This window comes from Rattus rattus, chromosome 12 (genome assembly GCF_011064425.1).
Source record: "Rattus rattus isolate New Zealand chromosome 12, Rrattus_CSIRO_v1, whole genome shotgun sequence".
Lineage (NCBI taxonomy): Eukaryota > Metazoa > Chordata > Mammalia > Rodentia > Muridae > Rattus > Rattus rattus.
This window is the reverse complement of record NC_046165.1, coordinates 59,176,837-59,193,545: the sequence shown is the minus strand read 5'-3', so window position 1 is coordinate 59,193,545 and position 16,709 is coordinate 59,176,837. Positions and strand designations below refer to the sequence as shown.

Below are 16,709 nucleotides of genomic sequence, written 5' to 3'. Positions count from 1 at the left end.
TGATTCTTGTGAATGATGAAGACATGCAATGAATAGAACAAAGTCCCTGAAATAAATACACAGCATATTAATTTATAAGAAATGGGTCAGAGCACTCCATTCGGAGAGTGGAACAAGTACAGAGGAAAGAATGAACTGAGATGCTCAACAAAAATATCATTTCAAGTGATAGGCAACAAAGCTTACACTAAGTAATGGAGAGTGTGTGGAAGAAATGGAGGATGTCTGTGGAGCTGAGGAATGAGTCCTATGGTCTAAATGTCCTCAAATCTCACGAGCTGAATTTTAATCTTCATTGTAGTGGGACTAGTTACGAAGGCAAAGAGTCTACCTCTTGCTTTCTACCTTTGACCATGTGAGAACATGGTATATGCCTCCACTACTTACTGTCAGATCACAGTCAAAATTACTTTAAAGAAGAAATGAACAGTTTTTAATGAAAATTGTGAAACAGCCTAAGTAATTATCGATAGAAGATGGCTAAATAACTTAGGATATTAACATAATTAACTATCAAATATTAGCTCCTAATAAGTAATTACAAAAAGTGAATCAAACCTGCATATAAACACACACATACAGAGAAGGGTGGGGAAGAGCAGGGGAGGGGGAGAGGAAGAGAGATAAAAGGGGAAAACATTTTGCTCATGGAATATATGTATATGTTTATATTTTATGTATAAAACCAAGCATAGAAGTAATTAATGATTAATTTACCATGATGTTTTTCTTACCTTGGGGAGAAAAGAAGGGAATGCAAGCAAGACAAGGACCAACAAAACCTGTAACTGTACTATAGAGTCCCCCAATCCCATCCCACCCCACCCTACCCCACCCCACCCCACTCCACCCCACCCCACCCCAGGCAGGGTTCCACTATGAATCCTATGCTGGCTTAAAACTCACAATCTTCTTCCTGCCTCAGCCTCCCAAATGCTGGGATTACAAACATCATCAAGCTCAGCTTGTACCTATACTGTTCTAATTCTTAAAAGAAGATCTGAAGGCAAACATTACAAATTGTTGAGACGAGAAAAAGGCAGATCATTATGTGCACATAAATATTCCCTTATTATTCTTTATTTTTGAAATATTTCAGACAATAAAAAGGTATGTCATATAAAAACTATATTATTACTAATAGTAATATGTTATTACTATTAACAATGCTCATTCCTACAACACTAAAAGAACATCTGCAGAACAAATCCTTAAGTCTTCTGTAACAGCTCACAGTTGTATTAGATGAGATTTGAAAAGCACCCAACATTTTCTCAACTGGGTGTTAGTAAGTGATAGAAAAAAAAGAAAAAACAAAACCACAAAGCCAACACAACAGCCTTAGAAATTAATATGTCTGTATTAAATACATTTAAGCTTCTAAAATGATAGTTGTAATTATTTTCTTTTCTATATTTGGTAATTTTCCATGAATGGCATTACTTCTAAGACCAGAAAAGTATTTTAAAAGTAGAAAAAAAAATCAACCAAAGGTTTTGTTTATGTAATTCTTAATTCTTATAAATTTCTCCACAGAAGTATCTTTTTCCTATCATTTTTTTTTTTCTTTTTTCTTTTTTTCGGTGCTGGGGACTGAACCCAGGGCCTTGTGCTTGCTAGACAAGTGCTCTATCACTGAGCTAAATCCCCAACCCCTTTTTCCTATCATTTTAATTCTTCCAAATATCTACAAAAAATTGAGAGCATGAAACAGTGCTCTATTTTTTCAACCCCTCCCTCCCCCCCAAAATGAGACCATGAACAGTGTTCAACTGTTTTGAGCACTGTTTTGCAATATAAATATTGCGTACTGCAAAACCCATACATTTAAAAAAACACCCTGCTCTTTGAAATAAAGTAGAGAGAAGACATGCAGGCTGGAGAGATGGCTCAGCGGTTAAGAGCACTGGCTGCTCTTCCAGAGGTCCTGAGTTCAATTCCCAGCAACAACATGGTGGCTCACAACCATCTGGGATCCAATGCCCTCTTCTGGTGTGTCTGAAGACAGCTACAGTGTACTCATATCAAAATAAATAAATCTTTAAAAAAAAAAAAAAGAGAAGACATGCATTAGCATAAAAATATGACCCATACCTACTGCACTCCATATCTTCAGGCCAGGGGACACCAAACATCTCCATGAGCTTTGAGCACTCACTATAGGCACGCTGACACAGCCTACGGCAGGGGAGTGTGACACGTCCATATTCCATACAAATAGGGGCATAGAGTGCACAAAGAAATGGCCGAAAATCCCGAGAACAATCCAGGTTCACCATAGGGTGGAATGGCTAGGAAAAAATGAAAATTGAATAATTAGATAAAAAGCTTCAGACAAATGTTAACAACTTGTTTCTTTTTTATTCATTTTAAAAACTTTTCAAGAATATTGATTATTTCTTAAGTTTTTTTAAATAAATGTTCTCTGAGCTATTTCTCAAGGGGCTTATTTTGGTTAAATCCAAAGACTATGACAGAATTGATAAATCCTTGTACATATTTAAGTGTTACAGGTGATATTAATGAAGCAGGCTAGAAATTACTAATAATACAGCTTGTTTAATATAGGAAAAGGAAAAGAAATAAGATACATGCTAAAGCTCAAGAATGATTATAGTTTTATTATTTGCTGGTAGGACTGTAAGGGTTTTAACTTTCTTTTATGTATTTCAATTTCTCTATTTTCTTTCTATCAAAAAGAGTGAATTAGTAACAGAAAGGGGTTCTGGGAAGGCAAGAAGGGAGAAGACAGGTAGTTAGAGTGTAAAGGGTGGGGGTAGGAAAGGTCTCTCAATAGTTGCATCCAGAAATTGCACACAGGGTGTTCTGGTAGAGAAACAGCTCTCACATTTTGCTGACTGGTCTGTATTTTTTTAAACACAAGTAACTGAAACTTCTAAATAATTTTTTTTTTTTTTTTTGGTTCTTTTTTTCGGAGCTGGGGACCAAACCCAGGGCCTTGCGCTTCCTAGGCAAGCGCTCTAACACTGAGCTAAATCCCCAGCCCCCTAAATAATTATTTAAATTGAAATCAAATGTTGTAAATATAGCTAATGCTACAATTTGATACTACACTGATGAAAACTTGTGGTCCCAAATATAAAACTAGGTCAGGAGACCTACTGTAACCGAGGAAGAGATCAAATATTCCCCCAAAAGTACACCTGTATTTCTGATTATTGAATATCTTTCTAGTTGTTTGAAAATTAATTGAGCTATAGCTGATTGTGAACTGGTTATACTCTAACCACTGGGATTATCTACTGATTAAGAATTTGTTTCTGGGAGGCTGGAGAGATGGCTCAGTGGTTAAGAGCACTGACTGCTCTTCCTAAGGTCCTGAGTTCAAATCCCAGCAACCACATGGTGGCTCGCAACCATCTGTAATGAAATCTGATGCCCTCTTCTGGTGTGTCTGAAGACAGCTACAATGTACTTATATATAATAAATAAATAAATCTTTAAAAAAAAAAAAAAAAAAGAATTTGTTTCTGGGGCTGGGGATTTAGCTCAGTGGTAGAGCGCTTACCTAGGAAGCGCAAGGCCCTGGGTTCGGTCCCCAGCTCCGGAAAAAAAAAGAACCAAAAAAAAAAAAAGAATTTGTTTCTATGTATCAAGAAACCAAGAGTCAGTTAAATCAATCCCAAAGAAACTAACTGTAAAGTATACATAATTAACATGTAACAATCAACAATCATTTCCAAGAATGATAGAATAGTTTCCATGAAGAACAACTTAAAAGAGAAGTTTTAAGTTACCTACTTAAGCTGATGGAGGACTACTCATGAAAAAGAACCCAAGAGCCATGCACTCAAAGAGCAGGGGAGTGTGGCCACAAGGCCTGAAAGGCAACCACATTTAAATGAAGGCACTGGCTGAATCTGGGAGTAAGGCATAGTATCTGTTAACTGAAAACTGTACACTGACAACAGAAATCAAGATTACTCAAATATATGGAGATATAAATGGAGTGACTTAAGCAACAGGACTTCATTATCTCTGTCTGAGACAATGTTCTGTCTGAAGCCACCGAGAACAACCTGTCCCAGAACTCTTTACTTCTGGAAGTTTTTCCCTTGGTGGTGGGGATCACTTCACTTAGCACTCTCCCCATGGCTACCAATCATTTTTCCAGTAGGTGTGCCTTTCTCTACGCCCAAATTTCCACTTTATCTAAGGAGATTAGTCATATCACGTTATATTAAGAGCCTTCGTACTTCAGTATTACCCCATAACGAATTACATCTAGAATGACCCTATTTTGAAATAAAGTCACACTGTGAGGCACTAGGTTTAGGACTCCAATGTTTGGTGCATTTCAGGGAGATACAAACCCTTAACAGTTCATGGACTACAAGAGTTTATGTAAAGATGCCACTTCTTCCTCCAAATCATCTGTAAAATATAATGAAATCTCTTTTATATATGAGGTCCTGGGTTTGATCCTCAGCCTACAAAAAATAGTCATATATTCAAAAACTTAGCATGGCTTTTAGTAGACAAAACCAAGCTTTTTCTACAACTTATGACAAAATATATGCTTTTAAACACAACGGTGCTTCAATTAATGAATATGCATAAGCCAAAAAATATAGTCCTGATGACTAGGGAAGCAGAGGCAGGTGGATCTCTCAGTTCGAGGCCAGCCTGGATTACAGATTGAGTTTACAGATTGAGTTCTAGAATAGCCACCAGTACACAGAGAAACCCTGTCTCAAAAAGACCAAAAGAACAGAGAACTGGTGAAATAAGCATGCAAAGTCTAAGCACTGAGCCAGTGTTAACTAAAAATACAACTACAGAACATCAGGACTGGAGGGAGAAAGGGAGGGAGGGATAGGAGACAGAGAAGGAAAACGCTAATATTATCTTTCAGAACTAGGACAAGGTGAAGAGGTCTTAGAAATGAAACTCAAAACATCCATAATGTGTGTTGGGGAAGGGGGGGGGGAATAAACTGGACTTCAATAAAATAGTAAATTCCTCAGGTGGAAAGATGGCCAGCCATTAAATGCTAGTATCACAACCAAAAAGACAATAGAAAATTCCTGTTCTAAAGACTGCTGAAAAGATGAAAAGACAGACTTTAAACTAGGATACAGTTTTTGCAATCTTATATACTATAAAAGATTTTGGTTTGTTTTAGTTGAGTTAGGTTTTTTTTTTGAGACAGAATCTTGCCACACAGCCCAAGATGGCCTGAACATAATCCTATCTCAGTTTACCAGGTGCTGGGATTATAGTTAGAAGGGATTTGTATCTGGAATGTATAAATAACTCAGGGGTTAACAAGATGGCTGAGCATGTAGAGGCACTGGTAACCTGAACAAGCCTTGTAACCTGAGTTAGAATCCCCAGAATCCACCCCACATCAAGAAGAACTGACTCCTATGTTGTTTTTGATCTTCACAATCAAATTGTGGTACATCCCTCCACACACATTAATAATAATAAGTAAAGTTTGACTCAAGACACCAAAACAAAACGTAAGGGAATAATTTCATGTATGGCAGGGCTATAGCAGAGTCATTTTTGTTCCCTATTCTCAACTGTCAAATGGGAAAATCAACTGGAGTTTTTTTTTAAATGTCAAACGAAGTAGGTAACCAATCCCCAAATAGTGATGAATCATGATCAAAGGTGACAGAAACCACATATTAAAAGGTAGATAATGTGGGCCTGGACTGATGGCTCAGCACAAACTACTATTGCAGAGGACAGACTTCATCTTCCATCAACCCACCCATATCAGGTAGCTCCCAGCCACCTGGAGAGCTGATGACCACTTCTGGCCTCCATGGGCACTGTACTCATCTGCACAAACCCACATATACATAACTAAAAATGGAATCTAAAAAGGCCATCATGTATGTATGAGCCCATGCCTATAAAACACTAGGATGCACGCTAATCCACAAGGACAGAGTGCACATCTGTGACGGCTGGAAGCATGAGCAGAGATCATGGACTACAAAGGGATTTAGAAGGCTTCTGATGTAGTAGAAATGTTCTGCACTTTGGTGACATGGGAGCGGTTAAAAACTCATTAAAGGAAACACTTTAAGTGTAGTTCACTATATATGGTACAACTCAATAAAGCTAAGTCTAATACTTTTAAAATAAGCAAGTCATCTTGGTCTTAACCTTAACAATTTCTTACCACAGTAAAATAAAAATTAAATGATGTGGCCTGGACACTTAGGTTGAGAACACATATATCATAAGGAACAGAACTCACAATCTGTGAAAGAGAAAAGAACATGGCTGATTGAATTCTAACTGATTCTTCCTGAGTGTTTCTCTAAGCAGTGATGTTTTTATTCTCTAAATCAAGACCAGAGTATAGGAAGTTTACAAACTGCAAAGTAACTTTCTAAAACTAGAGTTCTGATTTCTACAACAAAGGTGCACTTCGAGGAGCCTCACATTCTTTGTTTAAATTCAAATCAACCAAGCCTTTGTGCTCCCATTCTTTCTACTCTCAAATTTCCATTTGTCACCATAGCAACCTGCTAACTGACAAGCCTTCAAGCATAGCGACAGTCCAAGCTTAGCAAGGGTGTGAAAAGGGGACAGTGTCAAAGGACAAAATCTGACTCAGGAGAATCAGAATTCCAATCTTTGTCACTGTACAAAGAGCCTGGTAACTATGGAAACTGTGCCACACTAGGTTTGGGAATAACACGACTAAACTCACTAAATGTGAACCAATGTAGAACAGCCTTAAAATTCAAAACTCCTATTCATAACTGCTTTAGATCCAATCAGAATAAGAAGTTATTCCAAACAACTTATAAAAATAATTTTATGTAAATAAAATTATAAGAGACTCTAAAAATCAAAACGAAGCAGAGCAAAACAAAACAAAACCTCAAATCTAATTTCCCCTTCTGAAACAATAATAAGTTTCTGATGATGTAAGGTCCAAAAGTTTTAAGAATTGTTTTCTGTCTCGACAAAACAAACTAAATCAAAAACCTCTAGGTAAAACAAAAACCACAAAACGTAAATCCGAAACATCTTTAACTCCGTAACTGGTTTGTTTTTTTTTCCTAAACCTTAATTTTCAAAACTGGATCATGGTAGTCTACTCACTGATAATAGCTTGGGAAACTGAATAATCTATTTGGAAATGTGCCATTATCCCAGGAATCTATTCATTTTCCTAAGTCAAAGTACAGCTCCTAAAACACTACATAATACTCTTCTTTGGTTAGTATACTTTTTTAACATTACACTATTGTGGAATGTTCTGTTATGGCATACTTAAAAAATAATACTTTATAAGACAAATCTTACTCCACTTAATAATCTGATTTAAAGCAAGAATTTCAAGAGTTCCTTTAATATAATTTATCATAAGAAAACCAATTCAAAATTTCTAAAAGCTGTTATTTTTATTTATAAAATCAGAAACTACAAACAATTCTTTATCTTGTGTGTGTTTTGATTTAGTAGCTTCTTAATTCTGTTTGGTTTACTCTAGTCACAAACTGGCTTCCAAAGCCATATCTATTAGGGCAAGGGATGTAAGGCCCTAGGTTTGATATCCAGCATTGCAAAAACAAATACAGATAATAAAATGGGTCACTTCACTACAATGTTGTTTGCTTAGGAAAAAAAATCAACCTACAATCCTAGTACTCTGGAGATGGAGGCAAGTGGGTTTCTGAGTTTGAGGTGCGCCTGTTCTATAGATCTTGTTCCAGGACAGCTAGAGCTGCACAGAGAAACCCTGACTCAAAAAAAAAGAAAAAAAAGAATTAACCTAAACAAAAGATAGTAAGTAAATGTGTATTCTAGAGTTAAAAACATGAGCTCAAAGAAAAGCATTTTCTTTCTTAAAAGGCCTATCATATGGATTGGTATTGTTACATTGGTGTACATTCAAAATTTCAAAAGTTGTTATTTTTGTTCCTAAAACCAGAAATAACTGCAAATAATTCTCATTTGGGTATTATGGGTTTTCTGTTTTCTAATTTAGAAGGTTCTTATATTAGTCTGTCCTAGTTAGGGTTACTACTGCTGTTATCAAACACCACGGCCAGAACAATGTAGAAAGGAAAGGGTTATTTGGTTTAAGCCTCCACATCTCTGTTCATTGGAGTGGTCAGGACAGGAACCCAAACAGGGCAGGAGCCTGGAGGCAGGAGCTGACATAAAGGCCATGGAGGGTGCTGCTTATTAGCTTATTTGCTATGGCCTGCTCAACCTGCCTTTTTATAGAACCTAACACTACAGCAGAGTGTGTGTGTGTGTGTGTGTGTGTGTGTGTGTGTGTGTGTGTGTGTGACCACCCACAGTGAGCTGAGCCCTCCCCCATCAATCACTGATTAAGAAAATGTTCACCAGGCACATCTACAGCCTGATCGTATGGAGGCATTGTCTCAATCGAGGTTCCCTCCTCTCAGATGACTATAGCTTGCATCACGCTGACAAAAAACTAACCATCACAGTATCACAAATGTTTTGGTTAAGCCACACACCCTGTGCACTTTTTTCTTAGACTTAACAACAACTTAACAACCTTTGGACAAACAAAGGTACACTTAAGCAGAAGCAAAACAAGATCCTAGAGAAAGGAAAGTTCTATTGCTTCATTCTTTTACTAGTTACATTATTTATAAAATGCAAACACATACCTTGAAATCCAATCACTTTAAACAACCACCAAAAAAGGATAGACAGACAGACAAAGAAATATCACACTAGTGTTCACAGGCAGTTGGTAGCCTTGAAACTATGACCAGTATCACTACCCCACCAAACTATTTTTCACCCCAAGAGAGTAAGATTTGGATATAGCTGTGAAACATAATTATGATTACTATCATTACTAAGGAACTTACAGTTTAATTCAAACATTTACTTATTAGTAAATACTCTATGTGAAGCTCTGGGTTAAGTACTAGGCATACAAAGGTAAGTTAAGGACAAGTCTCCAAATTCCAGGAGTGAGGGGGAACAAAAAATAAATACTGTAACACCCCCCCACACACACACACACACAAACCAGGAGTAAGCAAAGCATACTGCTAAGTATGGTGGTTAAGGGCACAAACTTTGGTCTTCCTAGGTTCCAAAAGGAAATCAAAATCAGACCCAAGCCAGGCCTTGAAAAATAAGTAAGGTATCACCCAGATATTGGCAGAGCCTTCCAGGCAAATGTAGTGTTTACAATGACTTGATAAGGTCAAGGAACTGTGCAAGTGTGGTAAAAGGCTTCTGAAGACCACTGAGACTAACTGTTAAAGTAGAAGCCATTTACAAATGTCTATTATGCTTCAAATTGAATCCTTTGGGCAAGAATTGGCACTGCTATTTAAAAAAGTAATTTTCCTATTTTGTTTGATCTTTGTAACCAATATATTCTAATGATGGTGGTGTGAGACACTTAGTCCCAGCTACACTGCTTGTAAGTAACAAAACTTGGACTTGAATTACTGCACCTCTAAACTTCTTACTCTCCCCTCTTCATTACAGTGTAATTAATCTTTACTTAACTACTTTTGCATATGATGCAAATTCTGTCTCTGTAAAGGAGGTGCAAAGATCAATGAGATGCTAGTTTCCAGCTACAATAGTGGTTTAGTACTACCACTGAATACTATGACTTGAATCTGAATCTTCCCAGAGGCTCCTGTTTGGAACAGTTGGTCCCAGCAGGTGTGGCTCTTTTGGAAGGCCTTAGAAGGTGGGGCTTACCTGGTAGAAGTAGGTCTACTAGAGTCCATCTGAGGGTTAAACTCCGCTGCTGGTTCAAGTATTCTCTCTGCTTGTGGGTCCACTGCAATGTGAGCAGCGGAACCACAAACACCTACTATGAATTGAGTCATTCTGCTACACCATCCCCCACAGAAGTCCTGAACCGTGAACCAAAATAAACCTTTTATCCTTACACTATTTCTGTAGGTTTCTGTCAGTAACAGTCTAATACAGAGGCAGAGAGCAGATCCTACTATGATAAGAAACAGGTTCTCTCATGCATTGCTACCAGAAACAAAAAACCTTACTGTACAACTTCTATCAAGAGTTTAAAACTATCAATGAAAATATGTTCTTTGAATATCTGAATTTCATTTCAAAACTGTATTAGCAAAAGTATAAAAAAAACCATGTGTGGCACATGCTGTAAGAGCAAGGACAGAAAAAAAAACAACCCAGTGTTCATTAGTAAGTACTGAGTGAAGAAATGGTAATTATTCAACCCAATACAGCTCTAAAAACCAAAGACATCATAACCACTGGAGCAGTGTACCTGTTATATTTTTTTAAGAATAAGAAGAAAGGCAGGCACGTGCTCATGAGCAATGAGAGAAATTAGGAATCCTTGTGTTACCTGGAATCTGAAACTGCGGCCACTGCAGAAAGCAGTTTAGCAGCCTCAAAATAAATGGTTTACATCTTTCTAGCAGCTTAGGACCCTGATTCTGCCACACAGAGAAACTCTGTCTCAAAAATTCATCACCACCCAAAACAACAACAACAAACAAAACAGTGCTGGCCTGATCCCCAGCACTAGGAAAAAATTTTTGAATAGAATTACTGAGCTGATAGACAGCTGTGAGCATTGCAGTGTCTGCTAATTTTCAAGTCCTGTGCTACTGCATGAAACTCACACTCTCAAACTGTATCTGATAATTCTGACAGAGGCAACCCTACCCTCCTATGACAGCCATGAAATAAGCAACTTCTTCAGAGTTCTGTCAAATCTTTGAAGCCTTCTCTCAGGAACCACTTCCCACTTATGGACGCTTCCTAGGCTGTCAGAAATTCAAAGAGGCAGAGCACTGACAATAAACTACACAGGGTACTTGGGCAAATGTAAAAAGGCAGAGAAAGCCTACTGCGCCATCATTAAGAATGTCCTATGAACTTAAGAGTAACAGTGCAAGTGCGTCACCTGACTAGCAACTCTGACAAAGTTAGAGACAGGATCAGGAACAGAGTAAAAATATGTAAATCATGCATTTTACGGCTACTTACAAATCTCTCACTTAATCCTCACAATACGTCTAGGTTTTTTTTTTTTTTTCATTTTTGTTGTCTAAAATACGCTATGAAAACAAAATGAAGGAATGATAGGCAAGCTGTCCAAAGTCTTACAGGTATGCACGACAGAGTCAAAGCAGAACCTAAGTTAGCACAGGCATCCTTATCACCTGTTTCCAAGGAAATTTGACTCTGCAGTGATACTAGATGTAAGGGTATTTCTACTTCAATCTTTTCAGCACATAGCAAAGACTACAACTATCATGCCAAGGCAACTTATGGCCATCAGACAATACCCCCTTCATATATCCTCGTCTGATGGTCGAGGACAAATATTTCACTTTATTAGTCAGACCTTTTACAGTCATAGGACGAGCAGAAAATGTTTTGTTCAACTTCTACAGCATCATCAAATATTTGGATAATTTAACATGCCTGATATACTTTGAAATACTATGAATAATGACCTTTTTACAAATTTCACCAGATTTATATAGGACTTTGAAGCAGTGAATATGTGTTTTACTGTAAAATGAAGAATTCCAAAGATAGGCTCTGAAAACACTGTCAAACTGATAAAAATATAAAACATCCAAATTTTATTACATGGTCATGCTAATATAAGAATATAGATAGCCAGGTTGGGGATTTAGCTCAGTGGTAGAGTGCTTGCCTAGCAAGCGCAAGGCCCTGGGTTCGGTCCCCAGCTCCGAAAAAAAAGAAAAAAGAAGAAAAAAAAATATAGATAGCCAGGGCATGGTGGCACACATCTTTAATTCCAGAACTCAGGAGGCAGAGGCAGGTCTCCATGCCAGCCAGGACTATAGAGTAAGACATTGTCTTAAATAAATAAATAGAAAAACCCATCCCTTAAAGAGTGTTTAGTGTGTACTAATAGACTTTAGGCATATTTTAATTTTGTACTATGAAATCTTGTGTCATTATTACTAACTTTACTTTATTGTTTTTTGAGGCAGGGTTATACACAGGCCAGACTGGCCTTTACCTCATCCTGTAGCAGAGAACTGTCATGAACTCCTGATCCTCCTGCCTCCACCTTCTAAGTACTGGCTTATACCACCACCAGCAGCACCACCACCAGCAACAGCAGCAGCAGCAGCAGCAGCAGCAGCAGCAGCACCAGCACCACCAGCACCAGCACCAGCACCAGCACCAGCAGCACCAGGCTATTGGTGTTATTAAAATCAAAGGAACTAGGTTGGCAAGATTCACACAAATTGCCAAAGTAACACGGCTTGGGTTCAAACACTGGTTTCCTATCTCTTAAGCACATATTCTTCATCAGACTTTTACTGCCTCCTCATTTCTATCTAGTAAATATATCTTTGTCCTCAAACATAAGACCATAACAGACACTTTTTTTTTCTGGAGCTGGGGACCGAAACCCAGGGCCTTGCTCTTGCTAGGCAAGCGCTCTACCACTGAGCTAAATCCCCAACCCCCATAACAGACACTTTTAAACCCAGGATCAACCATATCCATTAATAGGACATAGTTTCTGAAGCAAAATTAAGAAGTACCTGTAGTAAAAAGCCATATATACAGCAAACCAGTTGCTAACATTAAACTAAATGGAGAGAAACTTGAAGCAATCCCACTAAAATCAGGGACTAGACAAGGCTGCCCCTCTCTCCCTACTTATTCAATATAGTTCTTGAAGTTCTAGCCAGAGCAATCAGACAACAAAAAGGAGATCAAGGGATACAGATCGGAAAAGAAGAAGTCAAAATATCACTATTTGCAGATGATATGATAGTATATTTAAGTGATGCCAAAAGTTCCACCAGAGAACTACTAAAGCTGATAAACAACTTCAGCAAAGTGGCTGGGTATAAAATTAACTCAAATAAATCAGTAGCCTTCCTCTACACAAAAGAGAAACAAGCCGAGAAAGAAATTAGGGAAACGACACCCTTCATAATAGACCCAAATAATATAAAATACCTCGGTGTGACTTTAACCAAGCAAGTAAAAGATCTGTACAATAAGAACTTCAAGACACTGAAGAAAGAAATTGAAGAAGACCTCAGAAGGTGGAAAGATCTCCCATGCTCATGGATTGGCAGGATTAATATAGTAAAAATGGCCATTTTACCAAAAAGCGATCTACAGATTCAATGCAATCCCCATCAAAATACCAATCCAATTCTTCAAAGAGTTAGACAGAACAATTTGCAAATTCATCTGGAATAACAAAAAACCCAGGATAGCTAAAACTATCCTCAACAAAAAAAGGACTTCAGGGGAATCACTATCCCTGAACTCAAGCAGTATACAGAGCAATAGTGATAAAAACTGCATGGTATTGGTACAGAGACAGACAGATAGACCAATGGAACAGAATTGAAGACCCAGAAATGAACCCACACACCTATGGTCACTTGATTTTTGACAAAGGAGCCAAATCCATCCAATGGAAAAAAGATAGCATTTTCAGCAAATGGTGCTGGTTCAACTGGAGGTCAACATGTAGAAGAATGCAGATCGATCCATGCTTATCACCCTGTACAAAGCTTAAGTCCAAGTGGATCAAGGACCTCCACATCAAACCAGACACACTCAAACTAATAGAAGAAAAAACTAGGGAAGCATCTGGAACACATGGGCACTGGAAAAAATTTCCTGAACAAAACACCAATGGCTTATGCTCTAAGATCAAGAATCGACAAATGGGATCTCATAAAACTGCAAAGCTTCTGTAAGGCAAAGGACACTGTGGTTAGGACAAACGGCAACCAACAGATTGGGAAAAAGATCTTTACCAATCCTACAACAGATAGAGGGCTTATATCCAAAATATACAAAGAACTGAAGAAGTTAGACAGCAAGAGACAAATAACCCTATTAAAAAATGGGGTTCAGAGCTAAACAGAGAATTCACAGCTGAGGAATGCCGAATGGCTGAGAAACACCTAAAGAAATGTTCAACATCGTTAGTCATAAGGGAAATGCAAATCAAAACAACCCTGAGATTTCACCTCACACCAGTGAGAATGGCTAAGATCAAAACTCAGGTGACAGCAAATGCTAAGAGGATGTGGAGAAAGGGAACACTCCTCCATTGTTGGTGGGGTTGCAGACTGCCTACAACCATTCTGGAAATCAGTCTGGAGGTTCCTCAGAAAATTGGACATTGAACTGCCTGAGGATCCAGCTATACCTCTCCTGGGCATATACCCAAAAGATGCCCCAACATATAAAAAAGACACGTGCTCCACTATGTTTCATAGCCTTATTTATAATAGCCAGAAGCTGGAAAGAACCCAGATGCCCTTCAACAGAGGAATGGATACAGAAAATGTGGTACATCTACACAATGGAATATTACTCAGCTATCAAAAACAATGACTTTATGAAATTAAGTAGGCAAATGGTTGGAACTGGAAAATATCATCCTGAGTGAGCTAACCCAATCACAGAAAAGACATACATGGTATGTACTCATTGATAAGTGGCTATTAGCCCAAATGCTTGAGTTACCCTAGATGCCTAGAACAAATGAAACTCAAGACAGATGATCAAAATGTGAATGCAGATCGCTCATGAGAGACACAGCCAGAATACAGCAAATACAGAGGCGTATGCCAGCAGGAAACCACTGAACTGAGAACAGGACCCCTGTTGAAGGAATCAGAGAAAGAACTGGAAGAGCTTGAAGGAGCTCGAGACCCCATATGTACAGCAATGCCAACCAACCAGAGTTTCCAGGGACTAAGCCACTACCTAAAGACTATACATGGACTGACCCTGGACTCTGACCTCATAGGTAGCAATGAATATCCTAGTAAGAGCACCAGTGGAAGGGGAAGCCCTGGGTCCTGCTAAGACTGAACCCCTAGTGAACTAGACTGTTGGGGGAGGGGCAGCAATGGGGGAGGGGTGGGAGGAACACCCATAGGAAGGGAGGGGGAGGGGATGTTTGCCGAAACAGGAAAGGGAATAACATTGAAATGTATATAAAATACTCAAGTTAATAATAAAAAAAAAAAAAAAAAAAAAAAAAAAGTACCTGAAGAATTAATATAAGAAAAATTCAAGGCAACAAACTTACATAGAATTCTGAACCATCAGGAATAAAATTAGCATAACAAAACCTTTTTCATTGCTTGAAAGTTACTCTTAAATTGATGTGAACTTCACATGACCAGGAAATCATCTTAGATGGGGGGGGGGGCACAGAATACTGCAAACACAAGAATTCAGCCAATTATGCTGGAGTGATAATATACACTTTTAATCCCAACACTGGGTAAGCAGAGGCAGGCTGAATTGAGTTCAAGACTAGCCTAGTTTACAAAGTGAGTTCCAGGACAGCCAGTGTTACACACAAAAAACCCTGTCTTGAAGAAACAAAACAAAACAAATCTCGTTACATTCTATATTCAGCTACCGAACGTTATGTAATATTATTATACTCTGCTATCTATATAAAGTAATTAAATAACAGAGATGCAATCTCTGAAGAGGTATCATCACCCATGTTTTAGTGTTTCAAATTCTTTATAAAAACATGTCTAAAAATAAATTCAAGAGTAAAATCTCTTTAAACACAAATTCTTCAATCTATTTTAGTATGAGCTAAACTATATATATTTTCGAATGTATAAGATAAAGTTGAAAGCAGCACTATTTTCCTACTGTTCTATCAAACACATTAGGTGAGTCATGTGGTCAGTGCAGGTCATTTCCCGGAGTGTCTTACCTCCATTGCTAAAGCTGCTGTCTGCTGGTCATAATGGTTCAGAAGATTAGGCATGAAGGTAGTATTGTAAGGCAAATCTTGGCACATCCTCAAGGTTATAGGTTCACAAGAAAACAAACTGTGCCCACCTATCTGCCCCAGAAACACAGTCAAGAGCCAAAGATAAAAGACAATCCAGCTCACAGCCATTCTTCCTAGATCAAAATGAGCCTCGGATGGTCAGATCTACTCAAGATGTGCTTTAGATCAGTATACGCCAGCAGGTCTCAGCTTGAAAGTATCCTCGTCTATATCTGTTAAAAACTCCCTGTACTATCAAAGGACTGTTAACCTGGTCTCACAAAGGGCATTTGTTTTTGGTTTCACAATATGGGAAAATGACATCATCTTGTATCTTCTTTTCATTTTATTACATAGGGCACATCTGGCCAGCACATCAAGTTGATCAACCACATTCCCAAATCACAGATTCCATCTTAGGAGGAGAGTGATTTCTTTCTTGTTGAAATATCTGAAAAATATTGAAAATGGGAAAGTTAATCACTTCTCAAAATACTGCAGACTTAACATTAAAATATTTGATGAGGCATCATCCTGATTTAATAAAGAAAATACAAGGGTATTCGCAAAGTAAGTTTTTCTATTTTATCATATATGATATATTATATATATTCACACACACTAAAAATAGTCCTTAAATAATATTTAATTTATAATTATAATTTTATATCCAAAGCTACATATATAACACAAGGTAGAGAATTTTGTCACAAAATATAGTTGATCCATTTTGAATGCTTTTTCCATTGTCCCAAACTGTGTTTAAATGATGTTGTAAAATAGACTACGGAATTTCACATTTATTTTCCATGTTTTGGTCTTTCGCAGTACATTTTTATGTTAACTGACTTGATAGAGAGCAACTGTGAAAGGTCTGGGAAGAGATTAAAGCTGCTTATTAATGCTACGTTGTAAACACTGTCACTTAACCCAT

At 37.8% G+C, this 16,709-nt stretch overlaps 1 protein-coding gene across 2 annotated transcripts in view; it reads right to left on the bottom strand.

Moving 5' to 3' along the window:
• Positions 1 to 16,709, bottom strand: part of Fzd3 (frizzled class receptor 3) — a 66,697-nt gene that overhangs the window by 42,283 nt on the left and 7,705 nt on the right. Inside the window, exons 2-3 of one of the 2 annotated variants that reach the window (XM_032917279.1) lie at positions 15,716 to 16,226; positions 2,095 to 2,291 (exon numbers count right to left, since the gene is read on the bottom strand). In XM_032917279.1, coding sequence (XP_032773170.1) covers positions 2,095 to 2,291; positions 15,716 to 15,904 — 386 coding nt within the window. In that variant the 5' untranslated portion in view covers positions 15,905 to 16,226. Of the gene's footprint in view, positions 1 to 2,094; positions 2,292 to 7,633; positions 7,865 to 15,715; positions 16,227 to 16,709 lie in introns of those variants that run through there. The other variant, XM_032917280.1, reaches the window with a different exon arrangement.